Source organism: Sinocyclocheilus anshuiensis, unplaced genomic scaffold, assembly GCF_001515605.1.
Source record: "Sinocyclocheilus anshuiensis isolate Anshui unplaced genomic scaffold, SAMN03320099.WGS_v1.1 scaffold1885, whole genome shotgun sequence".
NCBI lineage: Eukaryota > Metazoa > Chordata > Actinopteri > Cypriniformes > Cyprinidae > Sinocyclocheilus > Sinocyclocheilus anshuiensis.
In genome coordinates this window covers 218,081-240,384 of record NW_015542322.1, presented here as the reverse complement: position 1 = coordinate 240,384, position 22,304 = coordinate 218,081, and the positions used below count along the sequence as shown (strand labels likewise).

Sequence of the window (22,304 nt, the reverse complement as noted above, 5' to 3'; positions counted from 1 at the left end):
ATTCACCTGTGCAGATATTTACTATGTTTGGGTAAGAAACAGCTTCACAAAAAATCTTTTCAACTACACAGTATTATTTCTGTCTTACAGTCATTCATATTATCATAGAAATACTGGGATGAAAGTTTATAGTTCAGATATAAACATTGATGTCTATGGTAGCGACTGAAACAGAGCAAGTCATCTTTTGAAAGTAACTGGCACTTCAAATAACGTTTGTGTCGATTGCATTGTTTCGCCACTAGGTGGCAATAAGTGACTGTAAAAAATGTATTTGTCGTTGAATCATTCACTCAAGAGATTTGTTCAAAAATGCTGATTAATCCAGTAATGAAACAAGTGAAGTATTTATGAGTGAGTCACTGAATCATTCATTCCAATATTAAAAATTGGTGTATTAAATATATTTAAAATACATATATATTAAAATGTTTAATAATTCATTCAAATTAAATAAAAACTTTTAAATAGACAAGCAATAATATTTTGTCACACATTATTTTGTTTAGTTCAGAACTGTGGGAGAATCATGATCTCTATTTGAGACAAAAAAAATCGTGATTCTCATTTTATCCAGAATCGTGCAGCTCTACTTTTAACACAAACCATTGATGCTAAGTAGATTGTGCACAGTACAGTATTTGGATATTTTGCACTACAATTACTGAAAAGAAATACGACAATGAACTTCAAAACCGTTTCTCAATTACTCAGATAACTCTACCAATTATGTATATAAAACATGTTTACACCCTTTCTGCAATGTGGCGTGCTGTGACAAAACAGGAATGCAACCATTATAATCAACTAATCTGTTTACACTGCATTATAATCAACAACACAGTTGCTTGCAGCGTAGACAGCATTATTAACAGGAGCTTTCAAGTTAGTCGCCACAGTATATTGTCAAATAAAGTGCGGCCAGCGGGCCACCGATAAACTCACAGCAGGTCGACATTTAAGTATCTTCATACATACACATGACACTACAAATGGTACCCATTGGAGGCCCATTGTGCATCTGCACACATCCAGGCAGTTATAAGCCTAATGCTTCCTCATGTGCTTGCCACAGAAAACACAACAGCGTTTATGCTAAAGCTGCATTAGCTTTTCATTAGCACATTCCTAATGAATCATTAGAAGCCAAAGTCTTGATTTAATATTCATGTGCGCTAAGAGAACAAGCTAAGATGAAGCCAATTAAAGATTCACGGTAAGGCTTTTGAGACCAAGATGGAAAAAAAAAAATATATATATATATATATATATATATACACATTAATTTATGTTACAAAATTGACAGACTTAAAGGGGTCATATGATGCTTTTTTAAAGATCATTATTTTGTGTATTTGGTGTAACAGAATATGTTGACATGTTTTAATGTTCAAAAAACACATTATTTTTCAACTACTGTACATTATTGTAGGTCCTCTATGCCCCGCCTCTCTCAAACGCTTTGTTTTCTACAAAGTCCTTCCTTCCGACAAGCGCAGTTTGCTCTGATTGGCCAGCTGACCCAGTGCATTGTGATTTTCCGAACACCACAAGCACTCGTCGGAAATGTGACGCCCCTTACCATAATCGCGAGCTTTATCTTTCAAAATAAATGTAAAGCCAGAGCCCGAAAGGGGAACAGAGTCGTGTGACAGATACAGTGATGAAGCTTATGTGTGTGCAGTACACAAGCCACGGTTAAGACAGCTGACTACACTGTGATGTGACCCTCTCTCTCTCTCTCTCTCTCTCTCGCGCTCTCTCGCTCACACACACACACACATACACACACACGATGCGCAAAACTCCGCATTTGAACAGTCGATAGCAAATACTTAAACTAGTAACAAAACAGTAGCTGATTCAGAAGCGCCAGATTGTCATAGCAAAGTCAGAATTACCTCCTCTCCTAGGTTCACGAAACGGTCGTCCATAAAATGCATTGCTGTTCTGCTGTAAGTAATCTTAAAGATTCCTAAATGCATCTACTTTCGGAAGGCCAAATAAAGTGCTTTTGCTTTCGCCTAGAAACACACAGCGTCTCCCTGACATGGCTGCTTCAACACTAACTGCAGTTACTGAAACCACGCCTTCTTTCTTTGCTTGCACATTTGGGCAGCATTATGCAAATATTTCCACATAGTGACGTAGATATGTGGGGGCGTGTTAGAACGAGCCGTTTTAGGGGGGCGTGGCAGAGTCTTAACTTTGATAAAGAATATCTCTTTGGTTTTGAGACTTTAGTCTTTGCAACTTCAGGGATCTTATCTATTCACGAACAGCTTGTAACACTCCAAAGAGAAAGGAAAACTTGAAAGCGCATCATATGACCCCTTTAAAGGAATAGTTCACCAATCCCTTTAAAAAGCAAATATCAAATTCTTTTTTTTTTTTTTAAATAACGAATAGGCTTGGTTAGACTAGTTAGTTAGACTCACAGCCTATAATTTGCTACTTACTAGTCTGTTGCTGTTGGTATTTGGGGGTGGGACACTGTCATGCAAGGGAGTATCTGATTGGACAAAAATCTATAATGCAGAATGAGTCATTAATATGTTTAATCAACTTACCAAGAACAGAAAAACATCATTATATGTGCAGTTTTATGTCGACTTTTAGGAGAATAAGCATAAATGACTAGACATAAACTAATTCTGATTTCATAGGGTCTTTAGCCTCAATCTCAAGATGAATAACACACTGTCAATAAGAGCAAAATCATTTGATGAATGCAAATTAAGAGTGAGAATAAAAGCAAGCCAGTCAAACATCACACCAGTTGCCAGTAGCTGGTTTGATATAAACATGTTTATTCATGAACTCAATACTGCAGCTTATAGCCTAGCTTGAGTTATCCAAATTCATAAGCTGAAGCTGGATGTCCCTGGTTCCATGTTGGGCCGTGGCAACAAGGTTTGTATCCAAGCTGGAATGCCCTCAACCCCATGAAAGGTACCATTAATTTCCAAGTCAAATGTTGGTCCGAACTCGCAGGCAGGTGCCACTACCGCAGAGACACATGTCTGCCTTTGACATCGATATGAGCATATAAATCTTCAGGGAGAAGCCGCTCTAAATTGATGTCAAAGAGTTTGCAAGCCACGTGGCTGCAGTTTTATGGGAGGTGGGGTGTCTCTTGTGGGCTTTTATGTTTCGTGTGTGGCCACAGACCTCTGTACAGCATTACAGCTTAATAGAAGGGTACTATGAAATGGTTTCTTCTCCATTTATGGCATTTAAGTCTTGGTTTGTTGTGCCTTATGATGTTGTGTATAGCAACATATGACTAATGGTTAGAGAGAAGATCGTGAACAGACATAAAAGAGAAAACACACACATATTACTTTTTTTATTTTTTTTTACAAATATAAACATTAGAAAAAAACTTGAAAAACTTAAATGAAAAATTAAAAAGGTTGTCTTGGCAACTAACTGAAATAAGTATGTTTGTTAGTAAGTGAAGTACTAAAAAAAACTTCAAAAATCAATTAAAGAGAGTCGGACTTGTAACTCGAAGGTCGCGGGTTCGAGTCTCAGGTCCGGCAGGGATTGTAGGTGGTTGGAGTGAATGTACAGCGCTCTCTCCCACCCTCAATACCACGACTGAGGTGAGACCCTTGAGCAAGGCACCGAACCCCCAACTGCTCCCCGGGCGCCGCAGTATTGGCTGCCCACTGCTCCGCGTGTGTGTTCACGGTGTGTGTGCGCACTTGGATGGGTTAAATGCATAGCACAAGTTCTGAGTATGGGTCACCTACTTGGCCACACGTCACTTCACTTTCACTTCCAGAAATGTTAAAAAAGACAAAATGACAAGCACATTGCAAAATGACTAAAACAAAAAAGAAATAAAAAAAATTACAATAATAATTATTATATAGTATTATTACATATAGTTATTGTAACTCTTCTTCTCACATTAAAAGGTGCATGAATCAACATTTATAATAAAAGTCAAAGTAATTATAGTGTTAAAAGATGGATTCTTAGTGGAATCGCTGCGTCATCACGCCTTCTAAGTGCCAGATTCATTTCTAAAATGAGATATCAAACTAGGACGAGCACTCCTGGGAAATGTGATCCAGCTCTGGCTCAATGTCATTAGCGGTGGCACCTCTTGGCACATTCAGAGCAGTGCATCACCCTGCAGATCTCTCACAGAACAGCCATGTGACAGTCAGAGCAGGCTCTAATCATGCGAACCATTGCTCATGTGCACGTCACCACCAAATGACTACACTGCAGAGTAAATGCTACTTTTTAATACCTTCATGTACGGAAAAACAGGCAGAGGACAGTCTATAAATGACACTTTATACATTCAAAACAAACCAGTAATACAACAACATTTGCCCATTTTATCTCATTTTATTTTATTTTAAGAATTCTGCCACACCGACCCACAGCATGAGCCAAGACACCATGCCTAACATACTGTCTCTGCTGACCAGGTCAATTCAACACACTCACTAAATACCAGACGTGTCACCCCTGCAAACACACACCGCAGGGGCAGAGGAATGTGCCGTCATTAATCAAGTCACTGGCTGCGTGCTGTCATTTGGACATTGTAAAGGACCAAAGAAAACATGTGTAACACAGAGGTTGTTTTCCCAGGAAAAATGCTAGCCAAACATCTCTTATTAGCCATGTCTGCTCCGAATGATCCTTAATCCTGGAGAACTCCAGTTTTGGTTTCAAACTTAGTGAGCAGAAAGCATGTCAAGAAATCATACTTCCGAATTAGAAGTAGGTAGCAAGCTTCGGGCTGCCTTCCAAAATACCTCACTTGGGTCAAATAAGGTAATATCATCCTTTACATCCTTTATGGGGTAGGCAATCCCATAATCCACTGCTACAAGTGCCCACATGAAATAAAAAAAGTTGACTAGAAACATGCTTCTAAAAGTAGTTCAATCTATTTGACGCACGCACGTGCTTTGATCTGCATGTAAACAATGCCTGCGTGCGGTGCTGCTGACGTAGAACACTCATGTGCTGCACCTTGTTTACGTGCAGAGGAAAGCACGCACATGCGTCGTGATTAGGCATGGGCCGGTATGAGATTTTGACAGTATGATAACCTTAAGCAAAAATATCACGGTATTGTCGTTACAGCTCTAAAATGTGTTATTTTTAAATGACTGGGTAAAAAAAATATATATATTTTGTTTTTGAGCAACATACAGAATATTAGGAACAGTAGAATGTTTATTTTTCTTTGATTTGTTTCCTAAAAAGAAGAAAAATAAAGACTGACATCTTTATTTAACCTAAATCTGTAATTACAGATATTTAATTTTAGTTATATAATTCATATACATATCATTTATATAATTTCATATAATTTAGTTATATAATTTCATATACATAATTTAATTTAATAATAACCCAATTTGAAGCAAAAACAGAATGTTCTGACTAGCTTTGTGAAATTATACTACATGCCTAAACGAAACAAACCGCAGCTAGATGCTCTGAAGGAGACGCAGATTCACTCTCTGACAGCAGGAGGCGCTTCTGGAACACCACATAGGGCGTTTCCTTGGTTACCGCTGTAAACAAAGCAGCGCTGCGCTGAAACACTGCTTTAACATGAACTATACAGAGACCAGATTAAAAGAAAATACCACGTAAACATTAACACATTCATATAAACCGTGCGCTTTTTACTTTCACTTTTGAATTAGCGGCAGTTCGGCGTCAATTGCTTGAATGCAACAACAAAATACAACGTCAAACTTACTTTAGCGTATATATAAAACATAGAACTTTTATTAACAAAACAAATACAAATACACCATGCTATAGGGCAGGCTATGCCTAATATAAAATAACAAATAACTTACATAAAGTTTAAATAGGTATACAAAACTGGAAATAGGCTAAGTAAACATGTATAAAATATAACCAAATAAATAAGGAACGTAGAACGTTTATTAGCAAAACGAGTAAGAAAGCTTGGAGGCACGGCATACACCTTGATGTCAAATAAAATAAATAAATGACACAAAGTTTAAATAAAGTAAAATTCAGCAAACAATGTGGAACCAATTAAATAAGAAACGAATGTTTAAAAAAACTTCCAAAATCACCTTAGATAAACAGCAAAAGTCAACAGGCTTTTCAAAATCCAAAATATTGCCAAACAGGCGCTTTTGCATTTCGTTTCGAAACTAAATTATCCGCGATCGTCTTGTCTGTCTCACCTCACTCTTCTTGTCAGTCAGCTCGACTCGCTCTCCTCGCTGGAGAAATTAAATCTGATCTGTGATGCTGTCGTTCGGCATGCTGCATTGAGCAGCCACGTTCAGTTTTTAATTGTAGTGTCTGTTCTTTTACTGTTCTAAAAGATTTTTATTTCTATAAAAAAATCAAAACGACGGTGGGGGTCGGTGACACGGTGGGCAAGTGACATAACCGGTGTTGCGGCTTAACACCGGTATCACCGTCAACACCGTCTATCGCGGCAAGCCTAGATGTAATATAGACTATTTTACCAGTTTCTATGCCTCGACCGCGGTAGGACCCTTGCTGTCTATCGAGGGTCTGAGAGCTCTCAGATTTCATCAAAAATATCTTAATTTGTGTTCAGAAGATGAAAGAAGGTCTTACGGGTTTGGAACGACATGAGGGTGAGTAATTTATGACAGAATTCATTCAGAATTCAGTTTTGGGTAAACCATCCATTTAAAGATAATATTGCGAGTAAAGTTAAAGCGTTCACCAAAAAATGAAAATTCTCTCAGTATGAACACTGATCAACACATACACTGAGCTCATAAAATATGGTCAACCAAAGCTCAATCGAACTAAACCTCACTGGATCTTGTGTGTCAATCAAGCATGTTTGAGCTTCCGTTTGCCATATTTGATGACATCTCTTTAAGTGTGTTGCTCAGGGTTTAGCTATATATGAATCAAATTCGAAATGAAATCTCTCAGGTTATATTTTAAATATCTTAATTGGTCTTGGAAGTCAAAGTTTCATAGCTGAAAAAAAAAACTTAAAGGATGCTTTTGAAGGCAACTCTATCGCCCCCTTGAGTATGGAGGTTTGTTATCGACAATTACGTTCAATGGGACCATGTTTACAATACATTGGCCAAACATCACAGTTGCATTTTGTATTTACATAAAGTAGCCTATGTTTAAGGCCTTAGAAGGCAGCTTACTAGGTTTTGCCACAGAGCCAATATATACCACAAAACCGCAACTATCATCAAGTATCTTGGTTCAAACATCAGTTGATACAAGAACACCCTGCACCACTTGCTCTAAGCATTGTCTCTGCAAACACACTGATAAGAAAGGCAGCTGAAGAACACAAACCACAGATCAGAATAACAGCGTAATCAACTCATCCCAGAAGCTCATACAAAGCCTCCATCTAAACAGGCTACAAGTCCTGTGGCTGCCACGAGTTTCCTGATGTCACACTGACTCTCAATCTATGATGACTATTCAACTAGTGAGGGGAAAAGCCATCCACAGGCCTGCAACAGAACTGGCATTGGGTTTGTCAAAGTGTGCATTCGATTTATAAGATGTGGCACATGCACTGCTACATTTAAGAAATTAGTCAAATTATGAATGAAGACCAATTACTGAAAATGCACAAAAATAAAAATAGCAATGTACCTGTGAGAAATAATCCTGTAGTGCTGAATGACAGTTCTAAGCCTTCACAATTCCAGCTTCCCAGTTCTTTTTTTTAACCCATTTAGCTGAATAAATGCACCTTCATGTGTTATTGTCACCCAGAAATACCAGCAGAAGCCTAACTCACAAGATCTTCCAGTAATCTCCAGCGCTCCATGTGTGAGTGGAAGTAATGCTACAGGAAGATGAGGCGGCCAGTTTGAGATCTCAACTGTTCTGCTCTCGGCACAAACTCTGCTGTTTCTGAAAATGACCCCCTCCTCTCCTCCTCATGTTCTTTCTCTTTATCGCTCTCTGTAACCCTCTCCTCTTGTCTCCTCCCCCAGCACACATACTCATTTCAGCACACTCAAGAGCTCCACACTGTGGCTGTACAGAATTTTGCCCCATGTGTTATTTCAATGTACTCTACCATTTAAAAAGTTGGATTAAGGTATATTTTTCTTAAAGAAATGAACACTTCTATTCAGCAACGATGCCTTATATTTATCAAAACTGACAGTAAAGGCATCTAGTGTTACAAAAGGTTTCTATAGTTTAATTTATCACAATTTAGACTAAATTATATTACACAATTTTTCATTACACAATATACATTTTTTTACAATTATTCTTGAGCACCAATGATTTCTATAAGATCATGTGATACTGCAAGTTCTTCTTCTGAAAGTTCAGCTTTGCCATCACAGAAATAAATTACATTTTAAAATATATTAAAATAAAAAACAGTACTTTTAAATTGTAATATTTCACAATATTACTGTTTAACCACATTTTTTATCAAGTTAAAGCAGATTTGGTGAGCATTAAATATTTATTTTAAAAACATTTAAAAAATCTTATGGACCCAAAGTAAAAAATGATAGAAAAATATGCATATAAAATAATATGTACAATGAAAAATTTAAGGGGGTCTGAATACTTTCCGTACCCACTGTATATGTGAATATGAGATTTTCAATGGCTAAAACTGTTAATATTTAGAATGCAAAGCAGGGTGGTCGATGGCCAATATAATAGAAATGTATATAAATACAACTGATGACAAATTATAAACTTTGAAATAAATTTTTTTAATCAATATTCAATCAAAATGTACAAAAATATATTAAATCTTTTTTTTTTTTAAACAGAACAGGTGCATTATTTTTTGACAAAACTGTCAACAAGTTTTAAAACTGACAGGTCAATAAAAAGTTTAAAAGTTTAACTACAGAAACGCAGACTACAGAAAAAAACAACATTGGAAGCATTAAAGAAAAAATTAAGAAATTCTTTAAAAAAAAAATACTGAAAGAGATGTTTAGAAAAAAAAAGGAACAGAAAGACTGTGTACACTAAAGCAACTTTATTGTTCTCCTCCGCTTTGGTCTCATTCTTATTCCATCCACAATAAAAAAGCCAGAGAGCAAACATGCCTCTCCCTCATGGATGTGTTTGCATTCAGGCATGTTGTGGTTTCTGTCCTATACTGTCCAGTTTTCCCTAAAAGTAGTGGCTCACAATATAAATGTAAACAGAGCACAATCACGGTCCCGTCTGGCCAGTTTTCTACCATCAGCAACCAGTTTTCATAGCTTAAAAATCTAGATGCAACCTGAATTCTGTCAGAATTTCTTGCACCAGACAATAATGAGAATATAATTCGATCACACAGCAGAAACCTCTTAGGACATGGTTTGCTGTGAGAAATAGAAAAGCCACTCCTTAAGGAGAACTGGCCCTAGAGACATGCCTTGCTTAATCTAGAGGGCTTGATTTGGGGTTGCACCAAGTAAAGCCACTGCTGACCTGGATATCCAGGGTAAGGAGGGTACGGATGGAAAGAGGATTGCCACCCACCTCTCAATGTCAATAGTCACAATGAAGCGAGTTTAGGTAAAATTAAAAACATCACTAAACTACTTCATGATAGATATTTTTAAAGCCTACATCCACATTAATTAAAGTTGCTCAAAATTTCTCTGCATTTTGGAATCAAATAAAAACATTTTCCAGAAGAACAAAAAAAAACAAATTAATTTAGATTATACAACAGTTCGTTCTGGTTCTCAAATCTGATTGGTTGAGAACCGTGAGATATTGTACTGGTATCGCTAAAGGAACGCCCTTTCACAATTTTGTATCACTCCGCTTGTTCTAGCCGGGTCTATGTTTTTTTTTAATAATCGTTGAGTACATTAGTTAATATAAGAAGAAATGTCTAGCTTCGCGGTCTCTCTCTCTCTCATTTGGATGCACGTCTTGCCGCATTGTTTCTCTCTTATAACCTCATTATTTCTCACTAATAACCTAACTGAAGCAGCACATGCCCTTGATACGATTTCTAAAAGTGACGTATGTTTAACTGTCAACTTGAGCTTTGAATCCGTGGCGGAAGGAAGTAGTTCCACACAAAAGAGGGTTTTATTAGGCACTCCGTTGTTTCTTGTTTAATTACACACGTTCCGTCGAACTGTTGTATAAACGCAATATCAAATCAGCGGCTGTGATTGCCTCTGGCCTAATCACAGCCATGCTGATATAGAGCCGGTATCGCTCTCGTACTCGAATGATATTGCTCATGTAATTATATAATTTATTCAGTTAATATGTGATTACTATTGCACAAACTAGGCAACTACATACAAATAAGGTTGTGTGTAAAACTGTTGCCTTCACTGCAGCTGAAAAAGGCTCCTTTAAATCCTGTCTTATGCAAAAAATATTGTCGAAAAGGAATAAAACACATAAATCAAGATAATAAAGCTGAAAATAAACATCCTTTAACAAACTGATATGCAACATCAGGGCATTATCATTGATCTCTCATCGGTTTATTACGTCTGTCAGTAGTGTGACCATGCTATTTCTGAACAGAGCATCCTGTTTGTCTCATATGAGACGGAGGGGCTCTGTGTCAGCACATGCATAACTCACATCTGAATGGACAAAAGGGAGAGAAGCAAAGAGTAATAAAAAGACTTTTCCAATTAAACATTAAAAATCAAATCTACTTTACTATTTTTTGTTTCTGAAACAAAACTGAGCAACTCTTTCTTTGATTGCATCATTCTCTTATGCATTTTGAGCAATTTTAGAGAGCGCCATCCTAACCCTCTCATGGAGGGCTGGGAACGTTTCTCACTCAGAAACACCATGGTAACAACATCCATAGAATGGGCCAAAATAATTATAATAGAGATAGATAGATAGATAGATAGATAGATAGATAGATAGATAGATAGATAGATAGGCACTCATTCACTACATGATAAATTATGTATTGATTTAATAAAAATTAATTCACTGGCATCCGATAGTAATAGCTCAAGAGTGACTCCATCCACTGGGTCATTAAAGTTAACCAAGTCATAGAGGTCAGATCAGCATTTGTGAGATTGTTTTAACATGTTCTTTATTGTAAAAAAAATACTATATAAATGTTACAAGTTTTTAATAGTTGGTTAAGCTCACACCATGTTACACTGTGAGTTGCAGTGAATAGTTTTGTTGAGTCTAATTTCCTTGAATCAATTCTTTCGAACAGTTCATTTCAAGTAGCAGTTAAAAAGAATTGCTGAATCAGTTACGTTAAAACAAAATCACAAAATCATTTCCTGTAACTTTTATTTGGAAGCAAGTTGTTTATGCAATACACATAACTTTTCACCAAACGAGTCAAATTCTCTCTCATTATCAGCTCAAGCATGGGTTCTCGGTTCACGAATCGAACATGTTCGAAAGACATCTCAGTTAAGAAGTGAAGTCCCATACTAGGAATTAGTGCTCTGCATTTATCCCATCCAAAGTGCACACACACAGCAGTGAACCACACACACCGTGAACACACACCCGGAGCAGTGGGCAGCCAATACTGCGGCGCCCGGGGAGCAGTTGGGGGTTCGGTGCCTTGCTCGAGGGCACCTCAGTCGTGGTATTGAAGGTGGAAGAGAGCACTGTACATTCACTCCCCCCACCTACAATCCCTGCCGGTAAGAGACTCGAACCCGCAACCTTTGGGTCGAGTCCGACTCTCTAACCATTAGGCCACGACTTCCCCACTTAACGTTATACTATTCATTGAGATGTTGACTCGAAAAACAACAGCGTGAAATAATCTTTCAGGGGTGTTTCCCAAAAGCAACTATGATCTCAAATTCCATTGAACACTACTGGTAACGACGGAACGTTGTTTTTGGAAAACGCAGCCCAGATTGGTCTTGTGCAACGGTTGAATCGATTCACCAATAAGATCCGAATCGAACGAATGATTCATTCACAAACATCGTTACACATTTCCCTTCAGAAAGAATGGGCCTGTTGCATATCGATCGACTCCATTTCAATTAACATACAACAGCCCAAATGACAGGAGACAAAAAACAAGCCACAACAATGACATGTAAACACTACTGGCCACTGCAAATATGAAAACTTATGAGATCCACTCACCGATTCCATCTTCAGATTTCAGCACCATGATCACAGCGAGCTCATGCGCTGCACTTGTGTTCGGAGCAATTACCTGCTGGCGGTTTAACAGACCTTACACTTTAACCTGATAACTTACTGTTTTGAACTGCACCGAAAACCGCGTCTAAAAGAGACCGGATGCCACTGTGTGAAACCCTCATGCTCTGCAGACGGGGCGTGTCCTGGCGATGACGAACAACCAATCAGCGTCAAGCTATGAGTTTAGTTTTTTTTTTTTAGCGTGCGTGCAGACACACACACATCCCTAAACATTTCATGAAAAGCAATCTATAAAAGAAGCTTAAAAATGATAGGAGTCTGAACTTTTAGGGAGCATGGTAGTGTCAATATAACAACCCACACATGTGGCTTTTGTGATCGTTCTGAGGGCAGTTCATTCAGGTTGGCAGGCTATTCTGACACTTGTGGGAGGAAAGTTTTATGCATTGGAAAAAACTGTACAAACTCCGTAAATCTGCCCTTTGAAAGTAACAGTAAAACACTTCCCTATTCTATGTATAGCAAAACATAATGGTATGACTTTTTATTGCTTGGTTTCAGCTCTGTACTCAATTTGTGTCTTTAACCAACTAGTAAAACCGTCCAAATTCAATGTGTGCACTTTCTTTGATGGTGCTTTGTTATAAAAAAAAAAAAATCTAAATACACCACCATTCAAATATAGCAGGGACACATTAAATTGATCAAAAGTGACAGTAAAGATTTTTACACTGTTACAAAAATATATTTAAAGAAAATTCTATTGTTTTGAACTTTTTATTCACAAAAACATCTCGAAAAAAATGCATCATAGTGTCCACAAAAATATTAAAAACCGTTTTACATTTACATTTAGTCATTTAGCAGACGCTTTTATCCAAAGCGACTTACAAATGAAGACAATGGAATGTTTTCAATGTGTCTTCAAAATGTTTTCAACAACAGAAATGTTTCTTGAGCAGCAAATCAGCATATCAGAATGATTTTTGAGGGACCATGTGACACTGAGGACTGTAGTAATGACTACTGAAAATTCAGCTTTGCATCACAGAAAATAAATTACATTTTATCTATTAAAATGATTGAAACCAATTGTTTTAAATTCTAATACTAATATTTCACAATATGACAGTTACTATATTTTTAATCAAAGAAATGCAGCCTTAGCAAAAGAGACAACTTTCAAAAACAAAAATCTTACGACCCCAAACTTTTTCCAACAATATAATCTCCATGCAAACTGCATGAAAACTAAAAAAAAAAAAAAAGAGTTTATGCTCTATGAAAAGCTGCATATAAATCTTTGGTCTGATTTCAACTGCAACCTAAAATAATCTGAAAGATAGAAAGAGAGCAGACGGAAGAGACTCAAGATGTTTGAGGGATGTTCAAGCCTTCCAGCTACTTTTACACACAGAGGCTTGTTTTCTCTTCTCACCCCCGGGAGGATATTGGTCACATCTTAACCGTGACCAATGGCTGATTATCCTCAATACAGGATGACCGAGCACTACGTGAACAAGCTCTTTGTTTGGGTGTTTACTGACCCTTTAAGACTGCTGAAGAACAAATGTGGAACTAATTTGAGACATTAAAGAGTCAACAAAAATACATCAAAGTTTTTAATAAGTGTGAATTTAAGTTGAACAACAGACAGTGCACTGCAGCACCTGGAGTTGCGAAATTGATTCATTTTCATGGTCTTACTGGAAAAAGCATGCATCTTTTTCGGTATCTCATATTCATAAATCTGATGCAACTATGGCCAGTGTCTACAGTATTAGATGCACAAGGAATACATCATTCTCATGAAGTTTTGTTTGTATGTGTTACATCAGAGAAGAGAGTGTGGACGGCAAACGCCAGCTGCTCTCTATTGAGCACAGCCTGGTGTTTACCAGTAAAATGAATGCTGAGTTATTAACATGTGGGCTGAGAAATGACACAAAGCAGACTAAAAACTATAAATCAAACAGGGAATCATCCTCAAAGATAATCAGCCAAAAACTTAAAGTAATTTAGTAATGAAACGCATTGTGTTTTCATGGGAAAAACACTGACGTTGCAGTCACACTCTTTGTCAGCTGGATATGATAGACATTTCATAATTATTTCCATGTTTAAAAGGGAGTGACTTCCTGACTTGGTACTAAAGAAAAGAAAGCTTGTATGTCAAAGCAAATCTACTAGTGCTATAAGACGGGTTCCTCTTGTCTTCCACCTCACAGACTAAGGCAGATCCTGCAGAGAGGCCCACCGTGATAAACCCCTCTGTATGCTTTTGCTGTTTTTGAGTTTTAGAAATATGTACCTGACACTTTCTGTGACAAATCAAGACATATTCACAAGCTAGCACTTGAGGAAAAATCTTGCTGTTCTCAACAGTAGCAGACTGCCATAATGACACACTCTTGTGCTTGCTTTTACTTCACCCAGAGACATAATTCAACACGTTATTACTTACATGCCAGCCTACTGATGATTAAATGCACCAAGTCTGGGTTACTTTGGTCTGACCATTCTTCAGTGTTCAAATAAAAAAAGATTAGACTTGTTTGCATGGCAATATAAAGTTTCAGGATTAAAAAAAAAAATCTAATTACTGTAATTAAATATATAAATACATAAAATAAATGAACTAATTATACTTTGGGATCAGTAAATTAAAAAAATCCATTAAAATATTAATTAAAATAAATGCTGTTCTTTTGAACTTTGCATTAGTCAGAGTCCTGAAAAAATGTATCACAGTTTCCACAACAATATTAAGCAGCAGAACAGTTTTCATCATTGACTATAATAAAAAAAAATGTTTCTTGAGTAGCAAATCAGCATATTAGAATGATTTCTGAGGGATTCACTGCAGACTGGAGCAATGTCATGCGATAAATTCAGCTTTCCATCATAGGAATATTAAAATATATTAAAGCAGAAAACAGTTATTTTAAATTGCAATAAAAAATATTCAAATAAATGTTGCCTTAGTGAAAATAAGAGACTTGTTTAGTGATAGAAAAAATGTGAGAATTACAGGACTGAAAAATGTCTGACAATACGGAGATGCTTGGATACTTCTTGTTAACTTTCAGTTGTTGTCATGACAATGAGTGCTTATTAAGTTTCTAATTCTATGCTAAATAATTTAGATGTGTGGGTAGATTCATAACAATACCATGATCATGTACACACACAGAGAGAGAAATACAATTCATTCAATCCTTTGAATAAAACAATATTAAAATAGAAGCAAAACACCCACAAGCTTATCGAATAGAAGTCAAATAAAGTGTTTACAGTTTATATTTAACTCCGTTTCCATGACACCCACTGGGAAGTGTGAAGAAGATGATTTCAAGATTTGAAGCATTTCCTAATATGATGTTTCACAACAAAACACTTCAATGGAATTATGGTCTCTTTTTTCGTGTCTAACTCTCACACATTGCCATTACACTTGTGGCAGCACAAGCTTGTCTTATTAAACCTGCAGGGAACGGTTCATAATTAATGATTTGATGTACATTATAATAATGTATCATAATTTGTCACAGTTTCAATATTTATTGATCGAGACACTGAAATGGCCCTTGCCAGCAATGTAGTCTAGCACTAACAGCTTCACAAGATCTGCCCCTTAGCATCCTCTCACCTACCTTTCCACAGCAATAAAGTGTCTCGGAATGTTAATGCACTGTTTCCCTGCAGCAACTCCTGTACTGTCACCTTCATATGCACTGCTGGAGAGACCGCGAGAGGAAGTTGTCAAAAACAAATCACGTCCTCTACTCCTATTGAGCAGATACAACACACACACATGCACTGTGCCACAAAAATGACACACACAGTCACATGAGTCACATGATCATAGGGCACAAAAGTCCATTACACTCTCTTTGACCTCAAATGAAGGCAAACCCAACCAGAAAACAAACCAAACGATTATGGTTCTCAAGATGATGCAAGATGCAAGACATCGAAATACCTCAAAATTATTATACTGTATATTACCTACCACGCAAGGCTTTTCGAGTCACAAATAAGATTTTAAATCTACATTAGAGAGAATATTCCCCTAAAATGTTGTCCTAACCACACTAATACAGCTGTGCGAACAAACAGTTTCATATTGAACCATTTTTTATGATTTGTTAAGGCTTTGAAATCTCCCAGCATGCAATGCAACATGAATAAATTATGTTTACTGTTACATGATTATTGCTTTGCTGTTTGTTGACTATGCTTATGTTGTTGTTTTCATTGTTGTTAGTTAGTCATCTTTTTACTGCATGTGATGCTTGTTGATTGTCACTATTATTGAGGTCCACGTGCATCAGTATAAGACTATTGCACATTTTATCACTGCATTGCAAGATGTTTTCTTCTTCAGAAGCAAAGATTGCAGAATCCGCACTGTATTATCTATGTGTGAATGAAAATTTAATAATGTATTGAACAAAAAACTTTAGCTGCCCAGAATTTATTAGCTGAGAGAAAGACATTTTTGCATTTACTGAATGATGAATTCCAAATTGGCTAAACAAAGACTCATTTAATTTTAATTGAATGCATCATGTTGCTTTCATTTTTTAACTTTTCTCAACATTTATACAGTGAATAACACAATAAGTTAAGCAGTAGCATATTTATTCCACCAGAAGGCGCTGCAATTAAACTTAACATCATTTTATTAGCAAATATCTAATGTGCTTCTTAACCCAAAGAGTAGTATGGCTGTATACAAGACCTAAATAGCATCTGTTGACCACAATTTTAAGCACTGAAATATTAAAAAAAAAAAAATACATGATTATTGCTTTGCTGTTTGTTGACTATGCTTATGTTGTTGTTTTCATTGTTGTTAGTTAGTCATCTTTTTACTGCATGTGATGCTTGTTGATTGTCACTATTATTGAGGTCCACGTGCATCAGTATAAGACTATTGCACATTTTATCACTGCATTGCAAGATGTTTTCTTCTTCAGAAGCAAAGATTGCAGAATCCGCACTGTATTATCTATGTGTGAATGAAAATTTAATAATGTATTGAACAAAAAACTTTAGCTGCCCAGAATTTATTAGCTGAGAGAAAGACATTTTTGCATTTACTGAATGATGAATTCCAAATTGGCTAAACAAAGACTCATTTAATTTTAATTGAATGCATCATGTTGCTTTCATTTTTTAACTTTTCTCAACATTTATACAGTGAATAACACAATAAGTTAAGCAGTAGCATATTTATTCCACCAGAAGGCGCTGCAATTAAACTTAACATCATTTTATTAGCAAATATCTAATGTGCTTCTTAACCCAAAGAGTAGTATGGCTGTATACAAGACCTAAATAGCATCTGTTGACCACAATTTTAAGCACTGAAATATTAAAAAAAAAAAAAAAAATTACACACAGTAAATCTGGTGCTGGATTGGAAAATATTGAACATATTATTGAATCCAGGATTTTTGTAATGGCTAATGGCTTTATAATAATCTCTATCAAGGCTCCATTATCTTTTATTAAAGCTATTTTGGTAGAAAAGAATGGGAGTGAGAAAGTCGGAAGAGAGAAAGAGAGAGCTGTTCATTCACGACCTAATCCAGAATAGAAACTGTAATGTTCTTCCCTCCCTCTCTGCACTGCATGCGCAGGAAAACAGGGCAAGAAAACATTACCAAACAAAAATAACGCAATAACTGATCCTGAGGTAATATTAGTGCTTGTGCTGTGTAATTGTTCAAAGGCCTCACATTTCCAGCAAATTCGGTACATTCTCTTTTTCTCTGTAATTTTCTGTCACCTCATGTACTTTCCTGGTCTCTCCTCCTTCATGCCTCACAGAAATGGCACATGGCTGCTACTGAAAATCACTGCAGAAGGAGAAGGGTAAAACGCATGAAAACATGTCCAGGTTATATTTCATCCCAAAGTCAGAGAGAGAAAAATGAGACACAGTAACCTACTAGTTACAATTGTGAATAATGAATTAGCATGGAATTATTAAGGTATGAAGGATAACAGAGAAGAGAGAATAAAAACCATCTTGTGCATAAAAAATACTTTTAAGAATGTGGATGGTGTTTAAACAGTGACTTATTTTAATAAAAATAATTTTAAAAATAATTATCTTTTAAAGAAAGAGAATACATTCTTTTAAAAAATTAACTTTTTATTGTATTTTATTATGTGTAGTTAATATAATAATTTGTAATAATATATACTAAATGTTACAATAATCCAATTTTAAGCAAATGTTGCACTTAAATATTTATGAATGTTTTCAATTTTTTGTTAGTATACATAATATAACCATTTTTTATATATAACTATTTGACCCTATTGTGACAAAAAAAGTTTTCTAAAACAGTCTCCCTGCCTCCCATTGGTCAATCAAACAGCTAGCTCCGCCCCAAATCCACACCACTGCTTGAGTACATGTTGTTGTGTGGCCTGGTTCAGTCAGACCAACACACCAAAATTTTGATTGTGCCACAGTGTTCATACTTTTTGGGGAAATCGTGGCTTCTTCAAAGTTGTTTCTGCATTATGGAACAGGAGAAAAAAATGATAAAGAAAACCCACGCTTTTAAAATTCAGGTCTTATATAAATGATTGCAAAAATGACTACAGAGAAAACTCAGAAGAGACATGGGAGAGTTCAGTACAACAGGTGCACTGAAAAGATGAAAAGTGTAGACGTTTTGATGCATATATATATATATATATATATATATAAAGTTAAAATGTGTTTGTTGTTTGATCTGTGTACATGAGCAAAATAAATGCTGCCTTTGAGGAGAAAGTATGTGTTATCTGAACTCTGATGTAGAACCCCTGCTCTCTGAAACTGCAGGAAACTCATCTTCTGAGCAGGAGACCAGACGAGAGAAATTAAATGAGGCGAGACTCCTCGGGGAGATGCAGTGCCTTTACTTGATGCTGCTTTACCCAGCAGACACAGCTAAAATACAGACAAGTCTCCTCCGATTCACTATGCTGATTCTGTATTCTGATTGTGTGTGTGTGTGTGTATGCAGCAGAAGCCAGTTCTAGCACACAGAGTCTTCTGTTTAACGCAAAGCAGATGTGAGACTTAATCACAATCCTTAGTGAGACAGTCTGAATACATTTAAATATCATTTCCACCTTATAACCTTAACACTAAACTCACCCTGGCTAACTCTGAAGTCCCGTAACTTAATTCCAAACAGATCTCAGTGCTGTGAATGCATTACATTAAAATACACAAAATATGAAATTGCAAGGAAACAATGATCCTTATGTATATATTAATGGACAGCATCTGCAAAATTGAAATAGAATAGGCCAATATTATCAAGCAAAGCAGGACTGAAACAATATTGAATAGCCCTTGAACGTTAACCAGTTATAAAAATTTATTGATCACAGCGTTCTAGTAATTAGAAAATACATATAGTAATAGATGTGACATAAAACTATTTACATTATTGCCTAAATAAGCAACATTTATAATTATTCTAGTCTGTCTATTAATAACAATGATTTTTTTAATGATTCTTTATGCCGGTTACAAAGTTTCGCCAGTAGGTGGCGACAAATGAGTCTTTTAAATGAGTCAATGATTCCTTCATTGAAGCGATTCATTCATGATTCATTCAGGAACAAAAAAAGTGAACTTGGCTTCATTAGTGAGTCAGTGAATCACTAAAAACACACTTTGACCTTCAAAATAAACTCCAATGCAACTCAACCAACCCAAGAGAACCACTAAATTCACCAATTATTTATCATTAATTAAGCCATTTAAAGAAAGACAAATCCTCTCCAAATACATATTAAGTAACCATGATTTAGAAATAGAGAGAGGAAGACATAGACACACATGGACAGAGCAAGAGCAGAGGATCTGTAGACACTGTGATCTACAGCAAATAGAGGACGAGAAACACTTTCTGCTGATTTGTCCTAAATATCACCATGTGAGGGAAACATTTCTCCACAGATTTATAGCTTTGATTCCATCATTTACTGAACATAGTGATACTGAGAAAATGCCCTTCATACTTGGAGAAGATATCAACACAGCTGCACTAGCTGCAAAATTTGTGTTAGCCATTCACAACGTTAGGTGTTAAACATGGTTAACTCTAAACTGACTCCCTTTATCTTTTCATCTAGATTTGATTTATTATCTGTGTTGTTGTTTTTTCTATTGTTTCTTTCTTTTTATTATATATATATATATATATATATATATATATATGTTAATGTTTTGGCAGCATTGTGTTACACAGTCATGCTAATAAAGCTTAACTGAATTTGAAATTTGAATCATTCACAGAACTGATTCATTCCAAAACACTCATTTATTCAGAAACACCGCTGCTCGGAGACGAGAAACAGTTCTGCTGTGGATTCATTCAGAACTATTTTCACTGGCAAAAGTTTGAGGTCGGTAAGATTTTTTTAATGTTATGTGTGTGTGTGTGTGTGTGTGTGTGTGTGTATAGCACACATACATATATAACAACATTATATAACAAATTTACGAGACATTTCTTTTTAACATCCATTAAGCTGTGTCCTTTCTCAGACTGTGCTGCCTTTAAATTACTAAGCACCAGGGTCGAGCAAACAACTTAAGCTTTTATCCTTTAAAGGCTGTATTTAAATGCCAAATGAGACAGCCATCAGAGTATCTTATTAAAGCTGCACAGCATTCAACACTTTTGAGGTCAGTTAACATATCTGCAGCTCAAAGCATCTAGATGCCATACTCATAAAATCAGATCTGCCCTTCATTGCAGGTGTTACTACACAGGAAGTGTTGCTAAGGCTGTGGTTGTAGAAAAAATGTCATTCCATCCACTGTGTAGGGGTCAGGACATATTCATAATCCTTTGACTGCCTACACACTGTACTCTGATTAACAAAGAGAATCTGTGTGAATGATACAGTAGTGGATTTTAAAACTCATTCACACAGTACTATTTCAATAATGTTTGCCATTAGCATGTCACCAAGCTAATGGTGTGTTACTTTAAAAAGCATAAAAATACATATTCTACAATTAGATTCAACTATTTTATTGATAATTTTTATACTGTTGTTTTTTTAAATCACGATGAAACAGAAGTAGTGACAGATCTTTTCTTCCATATTGTGATATACATCAGAATAAAACTGGAAAACAAAAAATGTAGGGTGGGACTTCCAGTGGTTCAATCCACTGGTTGTTGATTGGATGTAAAAAAAAGGGGTGGAGTTTAAGTGGACTAAATGATTGGAGAAATCTGATATACATCACCAGAGAGAATCTGTCATTTCACCAGGAGATCTATAGTAGGTATGACAATTTTAACAAAAATTACAAGGTGAAAACAAATGTTAAAAAATGAAGGATTGAACCAATCACAATAAGATCAATAACATGTATTTAGAAAACAGAATTTTTTATTTCAAAAGAATTTATCTTGCTTCATCTTCCATTTTGGATGGATTTTCACTTGGCTTGTTGCAATGCATTACAGGATTGCATTCTCAGAGAAGGATATGCAACTTCAAATGCAACCTAAATGCTACTAAAGAAAATACCGTCATGCCTATAACGCCTTTAAAGGGTTAATTCACCCAAAAATGAAAATTAGCCCATGAATTACTCACCCTCAAGTCATCCTAGGTGTATATGACTTTCTTCTTTCAGATGAATCCAGTCGGAGTTATATTAAAAATTGTCTTTGATCTTTCAAGCTGTTTCATGGCACTCAGCGGGTGTTGCATGCATCAGTCCAAAAGCAGTTAAATAAAAATGTGCCCATCCATAAAAAAAAAGTGTCTCACACGGCTCCGGGGGGTGAACAAAGGCCTTCTGTAGTGAATCGATGCGTTTTTGTAAGAAAAATATCCATATTCAAAGCGCCAGTGAGTCTCGTGAAAACCAACGTTTGTTAACAGGAGCAAAGGAAGCAAAGTTTCCTTACTTTAGCATTGTATTTAGGCATTTAGGCATCAAAATCTAAGACATTCTTCTTTACAAATCCTCGTTTTGTACTTCTAATTAGTGACCGTTGTTTTGTTCTGATCTCTCCCCTGCACTTCCACGTGCGTCACTTCTGAGCGGCGCATGCGCAAAGCTGACCTCCATATGTCATCCGCCCGGAACTGCTTCCGTGTACAACAGTGAGCACAAGATAGATTAAAGAGATTAT

At 36.2% G+C, this 22,304-nt stretch overlaps 1 protein-coding gene across 6 annotated transcripts in view; it reads right to left on the bottom strand.

Moving 5' to 3' along the window:
* cyth1b (cytohesin 1b) overlaps nucleotides 1–22,304 on the bottom strand; it is a 72,627-nt gene that overhangs the window by 27,008 nt on the left and 23,315 nt on the right. Inside the window, exon 1 of one of the 6 annotated variants that reach the window (XM_016489327.1) lies at nucleotides 12,215–12,303. The exons of 4 other annotated variants lie outside the window; for them this stretch is intronic. In XM_016489327.1, the coding sequence (XP_016344813.1) occupies nucleotides 12,215–12,278 (64 nt within the window). In that variant the 5' untranslated portion in view covers nucleotides 12,279–12,303. Of the gene's footprint in view, nucleotides 1–12,096; nucleotides 12,304–22,304 lie in introns of those variants that run through there. One more of the 6 variants, XM_016489330.1, reaches the window with a different exon arrangement.